The sequence below is a fragment of the Staurois parvus genome, unplaced genomic scaffold (assembly GCF_062004578.1).
Source record: "Staurois parvus isolate SC_StPar_1 unplaced genomic scaffold, SC_StPar_1.0 ptg001201l, whole genome shotgun sequence".
In the NCBI taxonomy this organism is placed as follows: domain Eukaryota; kingdom Metazoa; phylum Chordata; class Amphibia; order Anura; family Ranidae; genus Staurois; species Staurois parvus.
In genome coordinates this window covers 253631-269729 of record NW_028318997.1, presented here as the reverse complement: position 1 = coordinate 269729, position 16099 = coordinate 253631, and the positions used below count along the sequence as shown (strand labels likewise).

Sequence of the window (16099 nt, the reverse complement as noted above, 5' to 3'; positions counted from 1 at the left end):
GGAAGGGGGGGGAAAGTGTCCGGACTGGAAGGGGGGGGAAAGTGTCCGGACTGGAAGGGGGGGGAAAGTGTCCGGACTGGAAGGGGGGGGAAAGTGTCCGGACTGGAAGGGGGGGGAAAGTGTCCGGAGGGGAAGGGGGGGAAAGGGTCCGGAGGGGAAGGGGGGGAAAGGGTCCGGACTGGAAGTGGTTAATACTTTCTTAAAAGAAAACAAAAAATTTCAGACTGTTTTAACAAGCATAAATATTTTAATTCTGAAGCATAAAACGCATTTTCTTTTTTTTTTTTTTATAATCATTACGGTCTGCTTTTTCTTTTTTTTGCATCAAAAAAGTTCAATTTTATCCCAACTAAGATGAAGGACCAATGCAATGTACAAACAATAGGGACAAAATCGGAGTCGTTTTAAAAGGTCGGTTGTCATTTTCTTGTTTAAATCTACAAAGAATTCACATAACCATATTGAGAGGGAGAGAGGAGGTCAGAACCGGTCCAACAAGCAGAAGGAGGTGGATGAGGGTCCGTCAAGGTAGGAAATCTGAACACAAGTTATCACAAGCTTCCAACAGAAGATGTTTTCAGTGCAAACCGAGCGTTTACCTGGAGCACGATGATTCTCGGATGTGATGTGGAAGTCGGCTGCCCTAGGGGATTGAAGGTCAGGTAGGTCGCCGACCTGTAAAAACACGCCCAATGACCTGTGTAATCAGGTACAGCCCTGTGTCTTCATAGCTCCGCTCAGGGAAGGGGGGGATGGGGTGGTAAAGCTGAACTCCAGGCAAATTGGCTGAGGTTTGTCCTTTTGTCCATCCAGTTCTGAGATTAACACAGCCAGGCAGATGACACCACTTTCTTTGCTAGTTATAGGTTGCAGGAGGCGTACAGCAGTGTCCTTTGCCTGTTAGCTGGGCAGTGAAAGGAGATCAAGGATATCTCTGGTGAGTGGCTCCCGATCCTACACCTCCTTCTGCCAAGGATTGCTGCTGTATAGGGAATGCAAGAAGCGGATTCTAAGCCAAATTCTGATATTTACACATGTTAAGGAATGTGACATCTGCCTGGAGTTCAGCTTTACGTACTGACCAAAATGTATGCAAATGAAGCTTCAAGCCACTTCCATGGTGGTGAGGTCACTAGCGACCAAACAAAGCTCTGAAAACGAGCATGTGGTTGGCCTTCTCAATCAGCAGCATTTGCATACAAGGAGCCAGGACAATGCGGGAACCAGAAGATAGATCAGGCATACAAGTATGAAGTCCACCGGGCGTCCCTGTGCACCGCAGTCCACCGGGCGTCCCTGTGCACCGCAGTCCACTGGTGTTCCTAAAACAACAAAGTTATACTGTAAATGGGGTACTGAGGTGTCCTCTCCATAACGATCCTGTACTGGAATTCGTGACCTTGGCGTAAATCCTCAGCGCATGAGAAGGCTGTGTTTAGGACCATCCACGCGTTCCAGCTTCTCAAAGTGTTTTCTTGCATTTCGGATATTTATTAAAGTTGCAGCTGAAGCTGTAAAAGAAGAAAGTAGTTGACGTTCTTCTCTACGCAGTTTAATTTACCCTGCCCCCCCCTCCCAGCAGTGACAGTTCACCTAACGCCCACCCATGCAGCTTTCCCCTCACAGCACAGACTCAGGTCTGTTCACTATGCTCCCTCTGCCCATCAGCTCTGCTCACCCTCCTCCTAGTAGTGACTAAAGTGGGCCATACAAGGATCGAAATTCAGCCAGTTCAGCAGACACCGGCCAAGATTCCATCCGCGTAGGGGCAGGCTGATTGGATCTACTTGGGCTCAACCGGCCTATCGTATTTTTTACATTCGATCGCTGTTAGAGGATAGAACAGCAGTAATCATTGTGTTCTGCTGGCCAGGAAGGCTCCCAGCACCCCCTGACGGCAGAACACAATAGCACTGTGGGAGGAATTCCCCTTATCAACACTGACTATTCTGATGGGGAAAACTAGCGATTTTCTTTCCTTTCACTCACGGTGGAAGGAAAGAAAATATTTGTCTATGGGCTGCTTAAGACAGGAAATAAGTTATACATTTTTGCTTCGTTGAACTAGATTAAAAAAAAAAAAAAAAAAAAAAAAAAAAGAAGCACACATTTGAGGTGGATGGAGAAAATTACTCCCACAGCTCTGTTGTGCCTGCAGGAATCTTTCCCTTCCGGCAGAACATAATGATCAGCGTTGCATAAGGACAGCTGGTGGTCCAGTGCAACGGCTGTAATCAAATGCTCTTTAACCGCTTCAGCACCGACCCCATAACAGAAATACTGCTACAGGGCGGCACGGTGCGCAAAATCACACTATACATATATATATATATATATATATATATATATATATATATATATATATATATATACACACACACACACACACACATACATATACACACACACACACACACACACACATCTATCTATCTACATACATACACACGAGTTTGCAGTTCCAGGTAGGGGGCATGTGCCCTACCCGCGCCACCATTCGCGGCCTCGGCTGTCAATCACCAGGTCTCACCAGCACACGGTGATCGCCGAGTATCTCCGACAGGGGAGAGACCTGTGAACAACACAGATCTCTCCCCTGTCAGCTCCTGTACACTGCTTTGTATGACTCTGCATAGCAGACCAATACAAACCAGTGTACTCACACAGCACACAGTTAATCCTTTGATCGACCCAGATGTTCACTGTATTGGTGTCACTGGGGATGTCAGTGACACCAAGTCGGTTCCCCCCCAGTGTCAGAATGTCTGCTGCAGTCATGCAATAATTCACTGATCGCCACCACTACTAGTAAAAAATAAATAAATTTCCAGTATATATACTGCCATTCGTAAACGCTATAACTTTCACATAAATCAATTAAATTAATCGATTAAACCAATTAAATCAATTTACACGTATTGGGATTTTTTTTTTTAGCCAAGACATGTAGCGGAATACATTTTGGCCTAAATTTATGACGAAATTTGATTTTTTTTTTTATTTTTTGTACTGAACATGTTTAATAGCAAAAAGTACAAAATGCTTTTTTTTTCTCCAAATTGTCGGTCTTTTTTTGTTTATAGCGTAAAAAATAAAAAAAACCAAAAAAAAAAAAAAAAAAAAACGCACAGACAATCAAATACCACCGAAAGAAAGCTCAATTCGTGGGGAGAAAAAAAAAAAGGACGTAAATTAAATTTGGGTGCAGCGTTGCCCGAACGCGCAATTTTCAGGAAGGAGAGAAAATCCTCAGGAGGGCAAGGGGTTAAAGCTCGTGTAGTACATGTAAAAAAAAAAAACGTGTTTGGGCCATCAGGCCTTGATGATCCGTGTTGCCGGCTACAGCCAGTGGCAATGATCGTTCGGGAAAAACCCGACATGCTTGTTGCACACAAGTCTGTCAATAAATCGACTTGTGTACAACCAGCTAGCTCACATGAGGAACAAAATTCATCTGGTCCCTGCTGAACCGGACAAATTCCAATCCATGTATGGCTGCCTTAACCAGCTCATCCTGCTCCCTCCACCCAGCAGTACCGGAAGAGCTCTGTACCCCCTTCCTGCAGACTTAACTCTGCTGCACCCTCCTTGCAACGACTCAGTGCACCCCTCCCCTATGGAATAATAACTATGCTTTATGAAACAAAAACAAAAAACCCAACCAACCAACCACCCAACAACAAACCAACCAACCAACCACCCAACAACAAACCAACCAACCACCCAACAACAAACCAACCAACCAACCAACCACCCAACAACAAACCAACCAACCAACCACCCAACAACAAACCAACCAACCAACCACCCAACAACAAACCAACCAACCAACCACCCAACAACAAACCAACCAACCAACCACCCAACAACAAACCAACCAACCAACCACCCAACAACAAACCAACCAACCAACCACCCAACAACAAACCAACCAACCAACCACAAACCAACCAACCAACCAACCACAAACCAACCAACCAACCACCCAACAACAAACCAACCAACCAACCACCCAACAACAAACCAACCAACCAACCACCCAACAACAAACCAACCAACCAACCACCCAACAACAAACCAACCAACCAACCACAAACCAACCAACACACCACCCAACAACAAACCAACCACCAAACAACCAACCAACCACCAACCAATTAACCACTTGAGCTCCAGAGGATTTACCCCCCTTCCTGACCACGCCTCTTTTTGCTACTTGGCGCTGCACTAATTCAACTGATAATTGTGCGGTCATGCAATGCTGCACCTAAACGAAATTTACGTCCTTTTTTTCACACAAATAGAGCTTTCTTTCGGTGGTATTTGACCACCTGTGCGCTTTTTATTTTTTACGCTATAAACAAAAAAAGACCAAATATTTTGAAGAAAAACAATATTTTTTACTTTCAGCTATAAAAAATATATAGTAAACTCAAAGTTGGTTATAAATTTAGGCCAAAATGTATTCTGCTCCATGTTTTTGGTAAAAAAAATTCCAATAATTGTATATTGATTGCTTTGTGTGAAGTTATAGCGTCTACAAACTATGGTATAGATACTGCAATTTACGACATTTTTTTGCTATACAGCGCTGCGCTAGTTTAACGGACAATTGCGCGGTCATGCAATATTGTACATAAATAAAATTTATGTCATTTTTTTAACACAAATAGAGCATTCTTTTGGTGGTATTTGATCACCTGTGCACTTTTTATTTTTGGCGCTATAACCAGAAAATTTTTGAAGAAAAATTTTTTTTTTGAAAAAAACAATATTTTCTCATTTTGATCATAAAAAATATCTAAAAAAACTAAAATGTCATCATATATTTAGGCCAAAATGTATTCTGCTACATGTTTTTGGTTAAAAAAATCCCAATAAGTGTATATTGATTGCTTTTTGTGAAAGTTATAGCGTCTACAAACTATGGTATAGATAATGGAATTTACACAGCTTTTACTTTCTGACTGCCCATCACATTTCTTGAGGTGCTAAAATACCAGAATAGTACAAACACCCTCAAATGACCCCTTTTCGGAAATTAGACACCCTAAGCTATCTGCTGAGAGGCATATTGAGTCCATGGAAGATTTATTTTTTTCCACAAGTTTCTGGAGAATGACAAAAACTTTTTTTTTCTTTTTTTTTTTTTTTTTTACACGAAGTTGTCATTTAAATGATTTCTTTCTCGCACAAGCCATGGGTATATGTGGAATTACACCCCAAAATACATTCTGCTACTTCTACTGAGTATGGGGATACCACATGTGTGAGACTTTTTGGGAGCCTAGCCACATACAGGAGCCTGAAATCCAATGACCACTTTGAAAGCCTGAAGGTGCGTAACTTCCTCATTACACTTCCTCACTACCTATCACAGTTTCGAAGGCCCTGACATGCCAGGATAGCCCCAAACCCCCCCAAATGACCCCTTTCTGGAAAGTAGACACCCCAAGGAATTTAAAAAGAGGCATGGTGAGTATTTTGCAGATCTCATTTTTTCTCACAAGGTTTTGAAATATAAAAAAAGAACAGAAAAAATATGTTTTTGTTTTTTTTCTTCATTTTCCAAAAACTTGTGGCAACAAATGAGATCTGCAAAATACTTACCATGCCTCTTATCAAATTCCTTGGGGTGTCTACTTTCCAAAAAGGGGTAATTTGGGGGGGTTAGGTGCTATCCTGGCATTTCAGGACCTCCGAAACTGTGATAGGTAGTCAGGAAGTGTAATGAGGAAATAAAGCCCTTTAAAAGCCTGAAGGTGCTTATTGGATTTTGGGGTCCTGTACTTGGCTAGACTGCCAAAACGTCTCTCACATGTGGTACCCCCATACTCAGAAGAAGTAGCAAAATGTATTTTGGGGAGTAATTCCACATATAACCATGGCATGTGTGAGCAGTAAATAATTTAAGTGACAATTTTGTGTAAAAAAAAAAAAAAAAAATTATTTTTGTCATTTTCCATATATATACACATTAGTATATATATATATATATATATATATATATATATATACTAATGTGAACGCTGGTATAGTGCTGACCTGATCAAAGATATTGACCCATTCAGACACTATACTAGCAATGGAGGATTATTGTACATGGGCGTGCTCCTGGCAATCAAGGGGTTAAATGTGATGACTGGTGTACTGTCGGGCAATATGACGCTATCTGGGAGGGGTGTGAAAACCACGGGAGCGCGAATTACGTATATATATATATATATGTGATTTTGCGTACCCATGCCGCCCTGTAGCAGTATTTCTGCTGTAGGGTGGTAAGGAAGCGGTTACAGAAGAGATTTGTGTTATGGCGCTGCGTTACTTTAACTGACAATTGCGCGGTCATGCAACGCTGCACCCAAATTAAATTTACATCCTTTTTTTCCCACAAATTGAGCTTTCTTTCGGTGGTATTTGATCGCCTGTGCGGTTTTAATTTTTTGCGCTATAAAAAAAAAGGCTGACAATTTTGAGACAAAAAAAACAATATTTTGGACTTTTTGCTATAAAACATGTCCAGTAAAAAAAATTTAAAAATCAAATTTTGGCACAAATTTCATCCAAAATGCATTCTGCGACATGTCTCTGCTAAAAAAAATCCCAATACGTGTAAATTAATTGGTTTACATGAAAGTTATAGCGTTTACAAATGGCGGGAAAGATACTGGGATTTTTTATTTTATTTATACTAATAATGGTGGCGATCAGCGACATATTGCGGCGATCAGCGACATATGACGGCGACCAGCGACATATGGCGGGACTGCGGCGGACATTTTGACACTGGGGGGGAACTGACTTGGGGTCACTGACATCCCCAGTGACACCAATACAGTGATCAGTGAAAAAAAAAAAACACTGAAACTGTACAAATGGCAATGGGGAGGAAGGGGTTAACATTTTTAGTGTTCACTGTGTGAGGGGAGTGTTTTACTAGGGGGAGGGTGTGTGTGCTGGAGGGGGGGGAGGGAGGGGGGAGCTGATCGAGGCAGAGAAACCCTCTGCAGCTTGTCACAAGCTGAGCAACTGACAGATAACAAGGCTGTGTGTAAACAATGCAGCCTTGTTATCTGTCAGTAATCACAGCTCATCATGGCCAAAAAGCCGGTAATCACTGGCCGTGACCCGGCGGCTGGGACCCGCTGATGACACCCGCGGGACAGGTAGGGCGTGCACGCGCCTCGCGTGCGCCCCCTACCTGTTTTGCAGAACCGCGTTTTAAAACGTGGTTTTGCCTGTGAGTGCCGCCCTGCCACCGTATATCTACAGTAGCTGGGCGGCAAGTGGTTAACAACCAACCACCAACCAATTAACAACCAACCAACCACCAACTAGCAACCAACCAACTTACGAATCGAGGGGTCGGACATCACCACCATGACATAGGTGTTGGATGTGAAGATATCTATAAAGGCAGCGAAATTGGAATTCCGAACTTCCATGCTCTGGAAAGAGGCAGCCAGTTTACTGTAAAATCACAATAAGAAATGAGTGAGGGACAAAAGGTTGTAAACAGCAACACTTGACTACAAAAGTTCAGGGGTAGGTGGCAGGCTATACATTTACAGCAAGAACCTCCAACAAGCACATGTGGCCATAACAATTATTAACCCCCCCTGGCGGTAATCCAGAGTGTGGCTCGGGGTTAATTTTCAGTACCAAAAGTGGAAACCCCGAGCCACATTCGGGTTTACACTGTAGTGTAACTTACCTTGTCCCCGAGATCCCCCGATGTCCTCCTGCTGTGTTCTCCGGCCAATGTCGGAATCAGTCTTCCGGGTTCCCTTCCCTGCGAGCGCTGCGACGCGGGGGGGGGGGGCGGAACCGGCGGGAGATTCAAAAAAAGTAAACAAAAAACATGACACACACAATACATTGTAATATGTGAGGATTCCATTCCTGTATCAAACCTTTTCACCTCTGTTTTGTCCCGAGTGCTTTGTCCGGCGCCCTGCCTGCACTTTTACCGTTCTCTCTACCTGGAAACGTGAGAAACGTCCGTGGCGTCCAAAAAGCGTCCCTTTAGGTCAAAATCGGTTGTAGACCGGCTAGAGAACAGCGATAGTAAATCAGAACCACTTGCAGAATTGAGTGATAATGATTCGTGGGGGAAATTCATCATCAGACACAAAGTGATGAAAGCGACGATTCTGCGCCTGAGCTCAGCGATGTGCGAACTTGGTGCGATATATTTCAAATTTCAGTGTTTTTGGTTTGATTAGATTACTGAATTAAAGTTATTTTTTTTTTTATATTTATATTATAATTTATGATTTCGGGTTTCAAACGTCATCATACCCGGGAGGTTTTCTAGATTCTTGTTTGGACAGATTTGAGTTACAGGCGTACCTCGGTTTACGAACGCCTCGGTTAATGTAATTTTCGGTTTACGAATAAAATATCCATTGAAAATAATGTCTCGGTTTACGAATTTTGTTCACAATACAAAAACGGATTAATTGGTTTTCAATGCATTTATGAATTGTTTTTTAATCATGTCCCTGTACAGTATTTATGCCTTTAAAAAGAGTTTTGAACAGATAAGACACTTTTTCTGACCTCCGGAACGGATTAATTGGTTTTCAATGCATTTACAAAAATTTTTTTTTTTTTTTTTTTTATCATGTCCCTGTACAGTTCTATGCCTTTAAAGTGCACTATATAAAGAGTTTTGAACAGACAATCCGTTCCAGAGGTCAGAAAATAAAAGTACAAAAAAAAAAAAAAAAAGCGCCTGTTCAAAACTATTTATAAAGTGCACTTTAAAGGCATAGAACTGTACAGGGACATGATAAAAAAAAACAAAAAAATTGTAAATGCATTGAAAACCAATTAATCTGTTCCAGAGGTCAGAAAAAAGTAAAAAAAAAAAAATTGAATTGGTTTTCAATGCATTTACAGATTTTTTTATCATGTCCCTGTACAGTATTTATGCCTTTAAAGTGCACTTTATAAAGAGTTTGGAACAGATACATTTTTTTTTTCTGACCTCCGCGGAATGGATTAATTGGTTTTCAATGCATTTATGAATTCATTTTTAATCATGTCCCTGTACAGTATTTATACCTTTATAAAAGAGTTTTGAACACTTTTTTTTTACTTTTTTCTGACCTCCGGAACGGATTAATTGGTTTTCAATGCATTTACGAATTCATTTTTAATCATGTCCCTGTACAGTTTTTATGCCTTTAAAGTGCACATTATAAAGTTTTGAACAGATAAAAGACTTTTTTCTGACCTCTGGAATGGATGAATTGGTTTTCAATGCATTCCTAGGGGAAACCGCATTTCGGTTTACGAATGTTTTGCAATACGAAAAAGTCCCGCAGAACGAATTAAATTCGTAAACCGAGGTATGCCTGTATTCCTAAGAATTACAGGCCTACAATATAAAACAACAAATTTCCATGCAAAACAATGTACCGCTTTGACATTCAAAAATATCGACATAATCAGACCGTCAGGGAGGTTAAAGCCCAACTCCGACTAAAAGCTATTTTTTGGGGGGTTTTTTAAGATTCTGCTGTGCTGGAAGGTTTGGAGTGTGCCTCCACCGGGGAGATCGCCCTTATTTCCAGTCAGGACAGGAAATGATGGAAGACTCGAAAGGAACAGAAGCAAATCCGAAGTAGAGCGAGGGGGGAGGGGTTAAGAAACTAATTGTTTTTATTTCCCTCAGCCATTTCCTTTCCTAGTGACACCCGCTGACCCAAAGATGTTCACAGGGCTTCAGCTTGTATAAAAGAAGTATGTGTGTACAGAGAGTGTAATGTACCACCTGGCGGTACCTCTAGCAACCCACGGGATAGGATTCCCCAGAGTAAGTCCCAGTCTGCTTGGTCACCAGGGCCCCTGATGGTGGGGATGGACTTGGAGACCAGGTCGCAGCCCCTGAGTACACCCACCCGTGGTAGAGGGATGCGCCAGAGGTATCTGCTGGATAAGAGCCTGATGTGAAGAGGCGGATGGGTCCGTGCAGGACGGATGGATGACTGGCTGAGCAGAAGCGTGGTCACACAGGCCGGGTCGGTAACCGTGGGGACAGCGCAGTACAAGGCAGCAGGCAAAGAATAGTTGGGTCACTCGCCAGGTCAGTAACGGGAGGTCAGATCCAATGGGGGGCATCCAAAGAGAGGTCAGGCAAGTCAGGGGTCAGGGCAGGAGAAGACAGCACGGTCAGGATCAATCAGGGTCGGCAACAATCAATCAACAGGTAACAGGAGCAGGAACAAGCAGATGAGACCATACGGCAACCAGTGTCAGCGCAGAGCGGATTTAAATACCGCGCCCTGCACGGTCATTGGTGCCAGGCGCACTCCCGCGGTCCCGAGTGCGCATGCGCGAGTTCCGCCGTCGTCGCGGCCGCCCAAGACCTAGTGCCCGCAGGCCAGTGCGAATCGGCACACTGCGACTGCGCCGAGCCACACGCCGCAGCGGCTCCTGACAGCGAGCTTTGGCACAGAATTTGTAAAGCTTTCAGCAATCTTCAAGCAGCTCTGTGGAATCCTTAAACATCCGTTTTATTGTGGGAATGATTCAAATTGTTATTAAAGCCGGGTTTTTGTTTTTTTTTTTTGTTTGGTTCCTGCCAGGCCCTCATTGTACAATAAGCCGGGCAGGACTTCTCTCGTAGTGGGCAGACATCCTACCATCCTTGCTGAGCATGCGCGCTCTCTCCCGGACATGCGCATCAGTGGTCAGGGTAAAGAGCCAATGATGTTTACCGTGTAATCTGCTGTGTCCAATCACAGGGAAATTTACACGGATAATGAAGGCACTGATTATCAGTGCAGAACTAAAATTACTTATTTGCAAAAGGTGACAAAAAAGGAAAAGTTTTTTTTTTTTTTTAAATTTCTGAAAAATGATAAAAGTTTAGCTTGAATGACAACTGCACGGTCCTGGAACTCTGTACCCAAAGTGCAACAGCGACGAAAGCGGAAAATTGGCCTGTGTAGGAAGAGATCACCGCCAGATCCATACCAGCGTCCTGATCACCGCCAGATCCCATACCAGCGTCCTGATCACCGCCAGATCCCATACCAGCGTCCTGATCACCGCCAGATCCCATACCAGCGTCCTGATCACCGCCAGATCCCATACCAGCGTCCTGATCACCGCCAGATCCCATACCAGCGTCCTGATCACCGCCAGATCCCATACCAGCGTCCTGATCACCACCATACCCCATACCAGTGTCCTGATCACCGCCATACCCCATACCAACATCCTGATCACCGCCATATCCCATACCAGTGTCCTGATCACCACCATACTACATACCAGCGTCCTGATCACCACCATATCCCATACCAGCATCCTGATCACCGCCAGATCCCATACCAGCGTCCTGATCACCACCATACTCCATACCAACGTCCTGATCACCGCCATACCCCATACCAGCGTCCTGATCACTGCCATACCCCATACCAGCGTCCTGATCACCACCATACCCCATACCAGTGTCCTGATCACCACCATACTCTATACCAGCATCCTGATCACCACCATACCCCATACCAGCATCCTGATCACCACCATACCCCATACCAGCGTCCTGATCACCGCCATACCCCATACCAGCGTCCTGATCACCGCCATACCCCATACCAGCGTCCTGATCACCACCATACCCCATACCAGCGTCATGATCACCACCATACTCTATACCAGCATCCTGATCACCACCATACCCCATACCAGCGTCCTGATCACCACCATACCCCATACCAGCGTCCTGATCACCGCCATATCCCATACCAAAATCCTCATCTCCTCCATATCCCATACCACAGTACAGAACACAGCTGTATCCTGGGACAACATTTTTAGATGCCTCTAAACACACCAAAACTATCCACCCTTGGCCTCCCATGCATCCATGATTACTTGCATCTTGGTGTGTTATATGTATTTCTTTCAGATCTGTGCAGCAATCTAGTGTGAAACTTTTCCTTCCTGTAATAAAGACCACTCACTGCTGCACTCCCCCTCCTTGTGCAGAGGGACTGGTCTTGTCTACACCCCCTCCCTCCTGTTCCCTATAGGAAACCTGTAGCGGGTGGGTCCACAGGCTATGTGCAGAACAGCGAGGATGGCACTGCAGGAAAAGATTGGGTTTGCATATGCATTTTGTGTACAAAATGTATTTATATACTCTTGAGGGGGGGGGGGGGGGGGATTTACTAAAATTGGAGTGCAAAATCTAGAGCAGCTCTGCAAAGAAACCAATGAGATTCCAGGTTTTATTATCAAAGCTTAAAAAGTGTTACTAAACCCCGGCCCCCGCATTCCCGACACCCGGCCTCCCCGGACCCCGTGCATTCCCTACACCCGGCCTCCCACATTACACAGAACATGAAAATGCAATTATTTTAGTAAATATAAACTGCTAAATACCTTTTCTCATCAGCAGTTAGAGCAGTCTTGTGACTTCAGCAGAACACTGGTTAAAGCTTGTAGGAGGAGTTTTCTTTCTGCTCTAGGAGGATGCAGAACCCCTGACCTCTGTCTGGACATTGCCAATTGGCCCTGTGCTGATCACATGTACTCCCCAAAGAAAAAAACCTCTAGCAATACACACTAAACAGAGCATGTGGCTACAGGTTAAGTCAGGTGACATCTGAACAAGAGGAGGAGCAGAGAAGACAGGATCAAACTCCCTTTTTACACAATGCTGAGGATTAACCCCTTCCAAGGTGAGTATAACAAGCGTGCTTTACTGCATACACAGACTGATTGTACGGTTGTGGGTTTAGTTACACTTTAATTGAACAAGCTGAAGCTAGAAGCTGATTGGCTCCCATGCACATCTGCACCAGATTGTGAGTGCTCCAGTTTTTGTAACTCTCCCCCTGTATCTATTGTGAAATGTGATGTTTTTGTGCCCAGAATTCTGTTTCAACTCTTCGCAAAACCAAAAGAAAAAAAAAACAAAAAAAAAAACCACACAGCCTGGAGTTAGGTGTTCGGTCAATGAAAATCTTCGATACTTTTCTTACCTGCAGCTTAATTTGAACTGTTTTATAATGTTGCTAATCTTCTCAAACCTATGGATGTCCCTCTGTTCCCTGCACTGGTAGTGGGATATTACCTGAGAGAAAAATAAATAAATAAAAAAACGGAAATGTCAGTTACCAAGCATTCGGTATAAAAGTATTACTAGAACAATGGCAGGCAGAAGTCGCAGGGATCTCTCACCAGAAAAGTCGCTCTCTCGAATAGCAGCACTTCATCAGCCTCGATGATCTGAGCAAAGTTACGCAGGTTGGATTCCAGCTGCTGCACGTTGGGAATGAGCTGATAGACGATGCTGGACCAGGCCTGAGCACAGAGAGCAGAGCGGCAATCATTCACACGGCGGTCACTCCACTAACCTATGCATGTGACACGGCAATGGCGGGATTAGGTACCTTGTATAGCGTTTCATCCCAAATGGAGGTCCTGAAGCACGCACAATCCAAAGGTCTGGAGAGACGCCTCAAATCCTCCTCTCGCTCCTTAAATATCTAGAAAAAGAAAAAAAAAATTATAAATCAGAAGGAAGATAGATATTGCAGGAGCTGTAAGCAAATAAATCTCAACACGCTTTTCCTTGTCTTGTAAAAAAATGGTGAAAAAAACAAAAAAAAAAAAACCTGAAAATTGTACTTTGCGTCACAGCAGCATACTAACAAACGCACGCCGACATGTGGGTACCAGGAAAATATTAAAATGTATGTTTAATCTTCTACGTAGTCTTTCCTAGTTTCTCCTTCCCCTCTCAAACATGCAAATGAAATGGTGTAAATAAAAAAAACATGCTAATGAAACTTTTCATTACATATAATTTAGGCCCTGTGACATCACCAGGTCCCTGCGCTTCTCAATGCAATGCGGGCAGACAACAGCTAGGGAGGAATCGGCAAGGTGCTGTACATAGCTTCCTGAAAACACACTGCAAAGACATGCTGGGAGGTTCATTGGCTCCTGTCTAAATTGTCCCTAGTATGTGTATGTATGAATGTGAGGTAGGGATCTTAGATTGTACGCCCCTTGAGGGTTAGGGACCTTAGATTGTATGCTCCTTGAGGGTTAGGGACCTTAGATTGTACGCCCCTTGAGGGTTAGGGACCTTAGATTGTACGCCCCTTGAGGGTTAGGGACCTTAGATTGTACGCCCCTTGAGGGTTAGGGACCTTAGATTGTACCCCCCTTGAGGGTTAGGGACCTTAGATTGTTGCCCCTTGAGGGTTAGGGACCTTAGATTGTACGCCCCTTGAGGGTTAGGGACCTTAGATTGTACCCCCCTTGAGGGTTAGGGACCTTAGATTGTACCCCCCTTGAGGGTTAGGGACCTTAGATTGTACGCCCCTTGAGGGTTAGGGACTGATGTGACTGTACAATATATACAGTTGTGTTCAAAATAATAGCAGTGTGTTGAAAAAAGTGAATAAAGCTGAAAATCCTTCTAATACTTTTATTTCCATCCACACAAATGCATTGGGAACACGACACATTCTATTCCAAATCAAAACATGAAGAAAAATACATCAAATTTGTGTTGTTCCTCTAAAAACATTGAAAAGTGAATATTAGACGGTTCAAAAACTCGCAGTGTTTGTATTCTTCTTTACAAACTCAAACATTCACTATATAAACTGAGAAATGTTTGAAGATTTTGCTTTCCTTTGAATGACTTCATGAATATTTGGTTGTAGTCGCACTGTTTCTGAGAACTGCTGTACATCTGTGTTGCATGGAGTCCCCCAACTTCTGGCCCCTGTGATCAGGTATTCCAGCCCAGGATGATTGGACCACATTCCACAGTTCTTCTCTATTTCTTGGTTTTGCCTCAGAAACGGCATTTTTGATGTCACCCCACAAGTTTTCTATTGGATGAAGATCCGGGGATTGGGCTGGCCACTCCATAACGTCCATCTTGATGGTCTGGAACCAAGATGTTGCACGTTTACTGGTGTGTTTGGGGTCGTTGTCTTGTTGGAACACCCATTTCAAGGGCATTTCCTCTTCAGCATAAGGCAGCATGACCTCTTCAAGTATTCTGATGGATTCAAACTGATCCATGATCCCTGGTATGCGATAAATAGGCCCAACACCGTAGTATGAGAAACATCCCCATATCATGATGCTTGCACCACCATGCTTCACGGTCTTCACAGTGTACTGTGGCTTGAATTCAGTGTTTGGGGGTCGTCTGACAAACTGTCTCCGCCCACTAGACCCAAAAAGAACAATCTTACTTTCATCAGTCCACAAAATGTTGCGCCATTTCTCTTTAGACCAGTCAATGTGCTCTTTGGCAGATTGTAACCTCTTCAGCACACGTCTTTTTCCCAACAGTGGGACTTTGCGGGGACTTCTTGCAGATAGCTTGGCTTCACATAGGCGTCTTCTAATTGTAACAGTCCTCACAGGGAACGTCACACCTTCTTTCATCTTCCTGGAGCTGATTGTTGGCTGAGTCCGCGCCATTTTGACTATTCTTCTATCCATTCCAATGGTAGTTTTTCGCTTTCTTCCTCATCTTTCAGGTTTTGGTTGCCATTTTAAAGCATTTGCCATCATTTTAGCTGAGCAGCCGATCATTTTCTGCACTTCTTTATATGTTTTCCCTCTCCAATCAACTTTTTAGTCAAGGTACGCTGTTCTTCTGAACAATGTCTGGAACGACCCATTTTCCTCAGAATTTCAGAGAGAAATGCACTGTAACCAGCATGTCCAACATTTGCTGCCTTCCTTCCTTAAATAAGGGCAATAATTGCCACCTGTTTTTTCAAAGAATGAATGACCTCACTAATAGAACTCCACACTGCTATTATTTTGAACACGCCCCTTTCAATGAGTGATTCAATGACACAGAATCAGCAGCATGCATGTCATGACTGTGGGGTCTGTTGGATTTCTATGACTCTACTACACCTGCTAGGAAATTATTTGCCATGTAGAAATATCATTTCCACCAAAAACAGTGATTGATCCGGTTAGTGATGTCTGACTGCTATTATTTTGAACACAACTGTAAGTAAAGCGCTGCGCAAATTGACGGCGCTATACAAGTACTTGAAATAAATAAAAATATCACAGCACCCTG

At 43.6% G+C, this 16099-nt stretch overlaps 1 protein-coding gene across 2 annotated transcripts in view; it reads right to left on the bottom strand.

Moving 5' to 3' along the window:
• Positions 1-227: 227 nt before the first annotated feature.
• Positions 228-16099, bottom strand: part of LOC149438243 (ras-related GTP-binding protein A) — a 30257-nt gene continuing 14385 nt past the window's right edge. For both annotated transcript variants that reach the window (XM_089660097.1, XM_089660098.1), the window contains exons 6-10: positions 13419-13514; positions 13207-13329; positions 13008-13099; positions 7355-7470; positions 228-1511 (exon numbers count right to left, since the gene is read on the bottom strand). In XM_089660097.1, coding sequence (XP_089516223.1) covers positions 1414-1511; positions 7355-7470; positions 13008-13099; positions 13207-13329; positions 13419-13514 — 525 coding nt within the window. In that variant the 3' untranslated portion in view covers positions 228-1413. The remainder of the gene's footprint in view (positions 1512-7354; positions 7471-13007; positions 13100-13206; positions 13330-13418; positions 13515-16099) is intronic.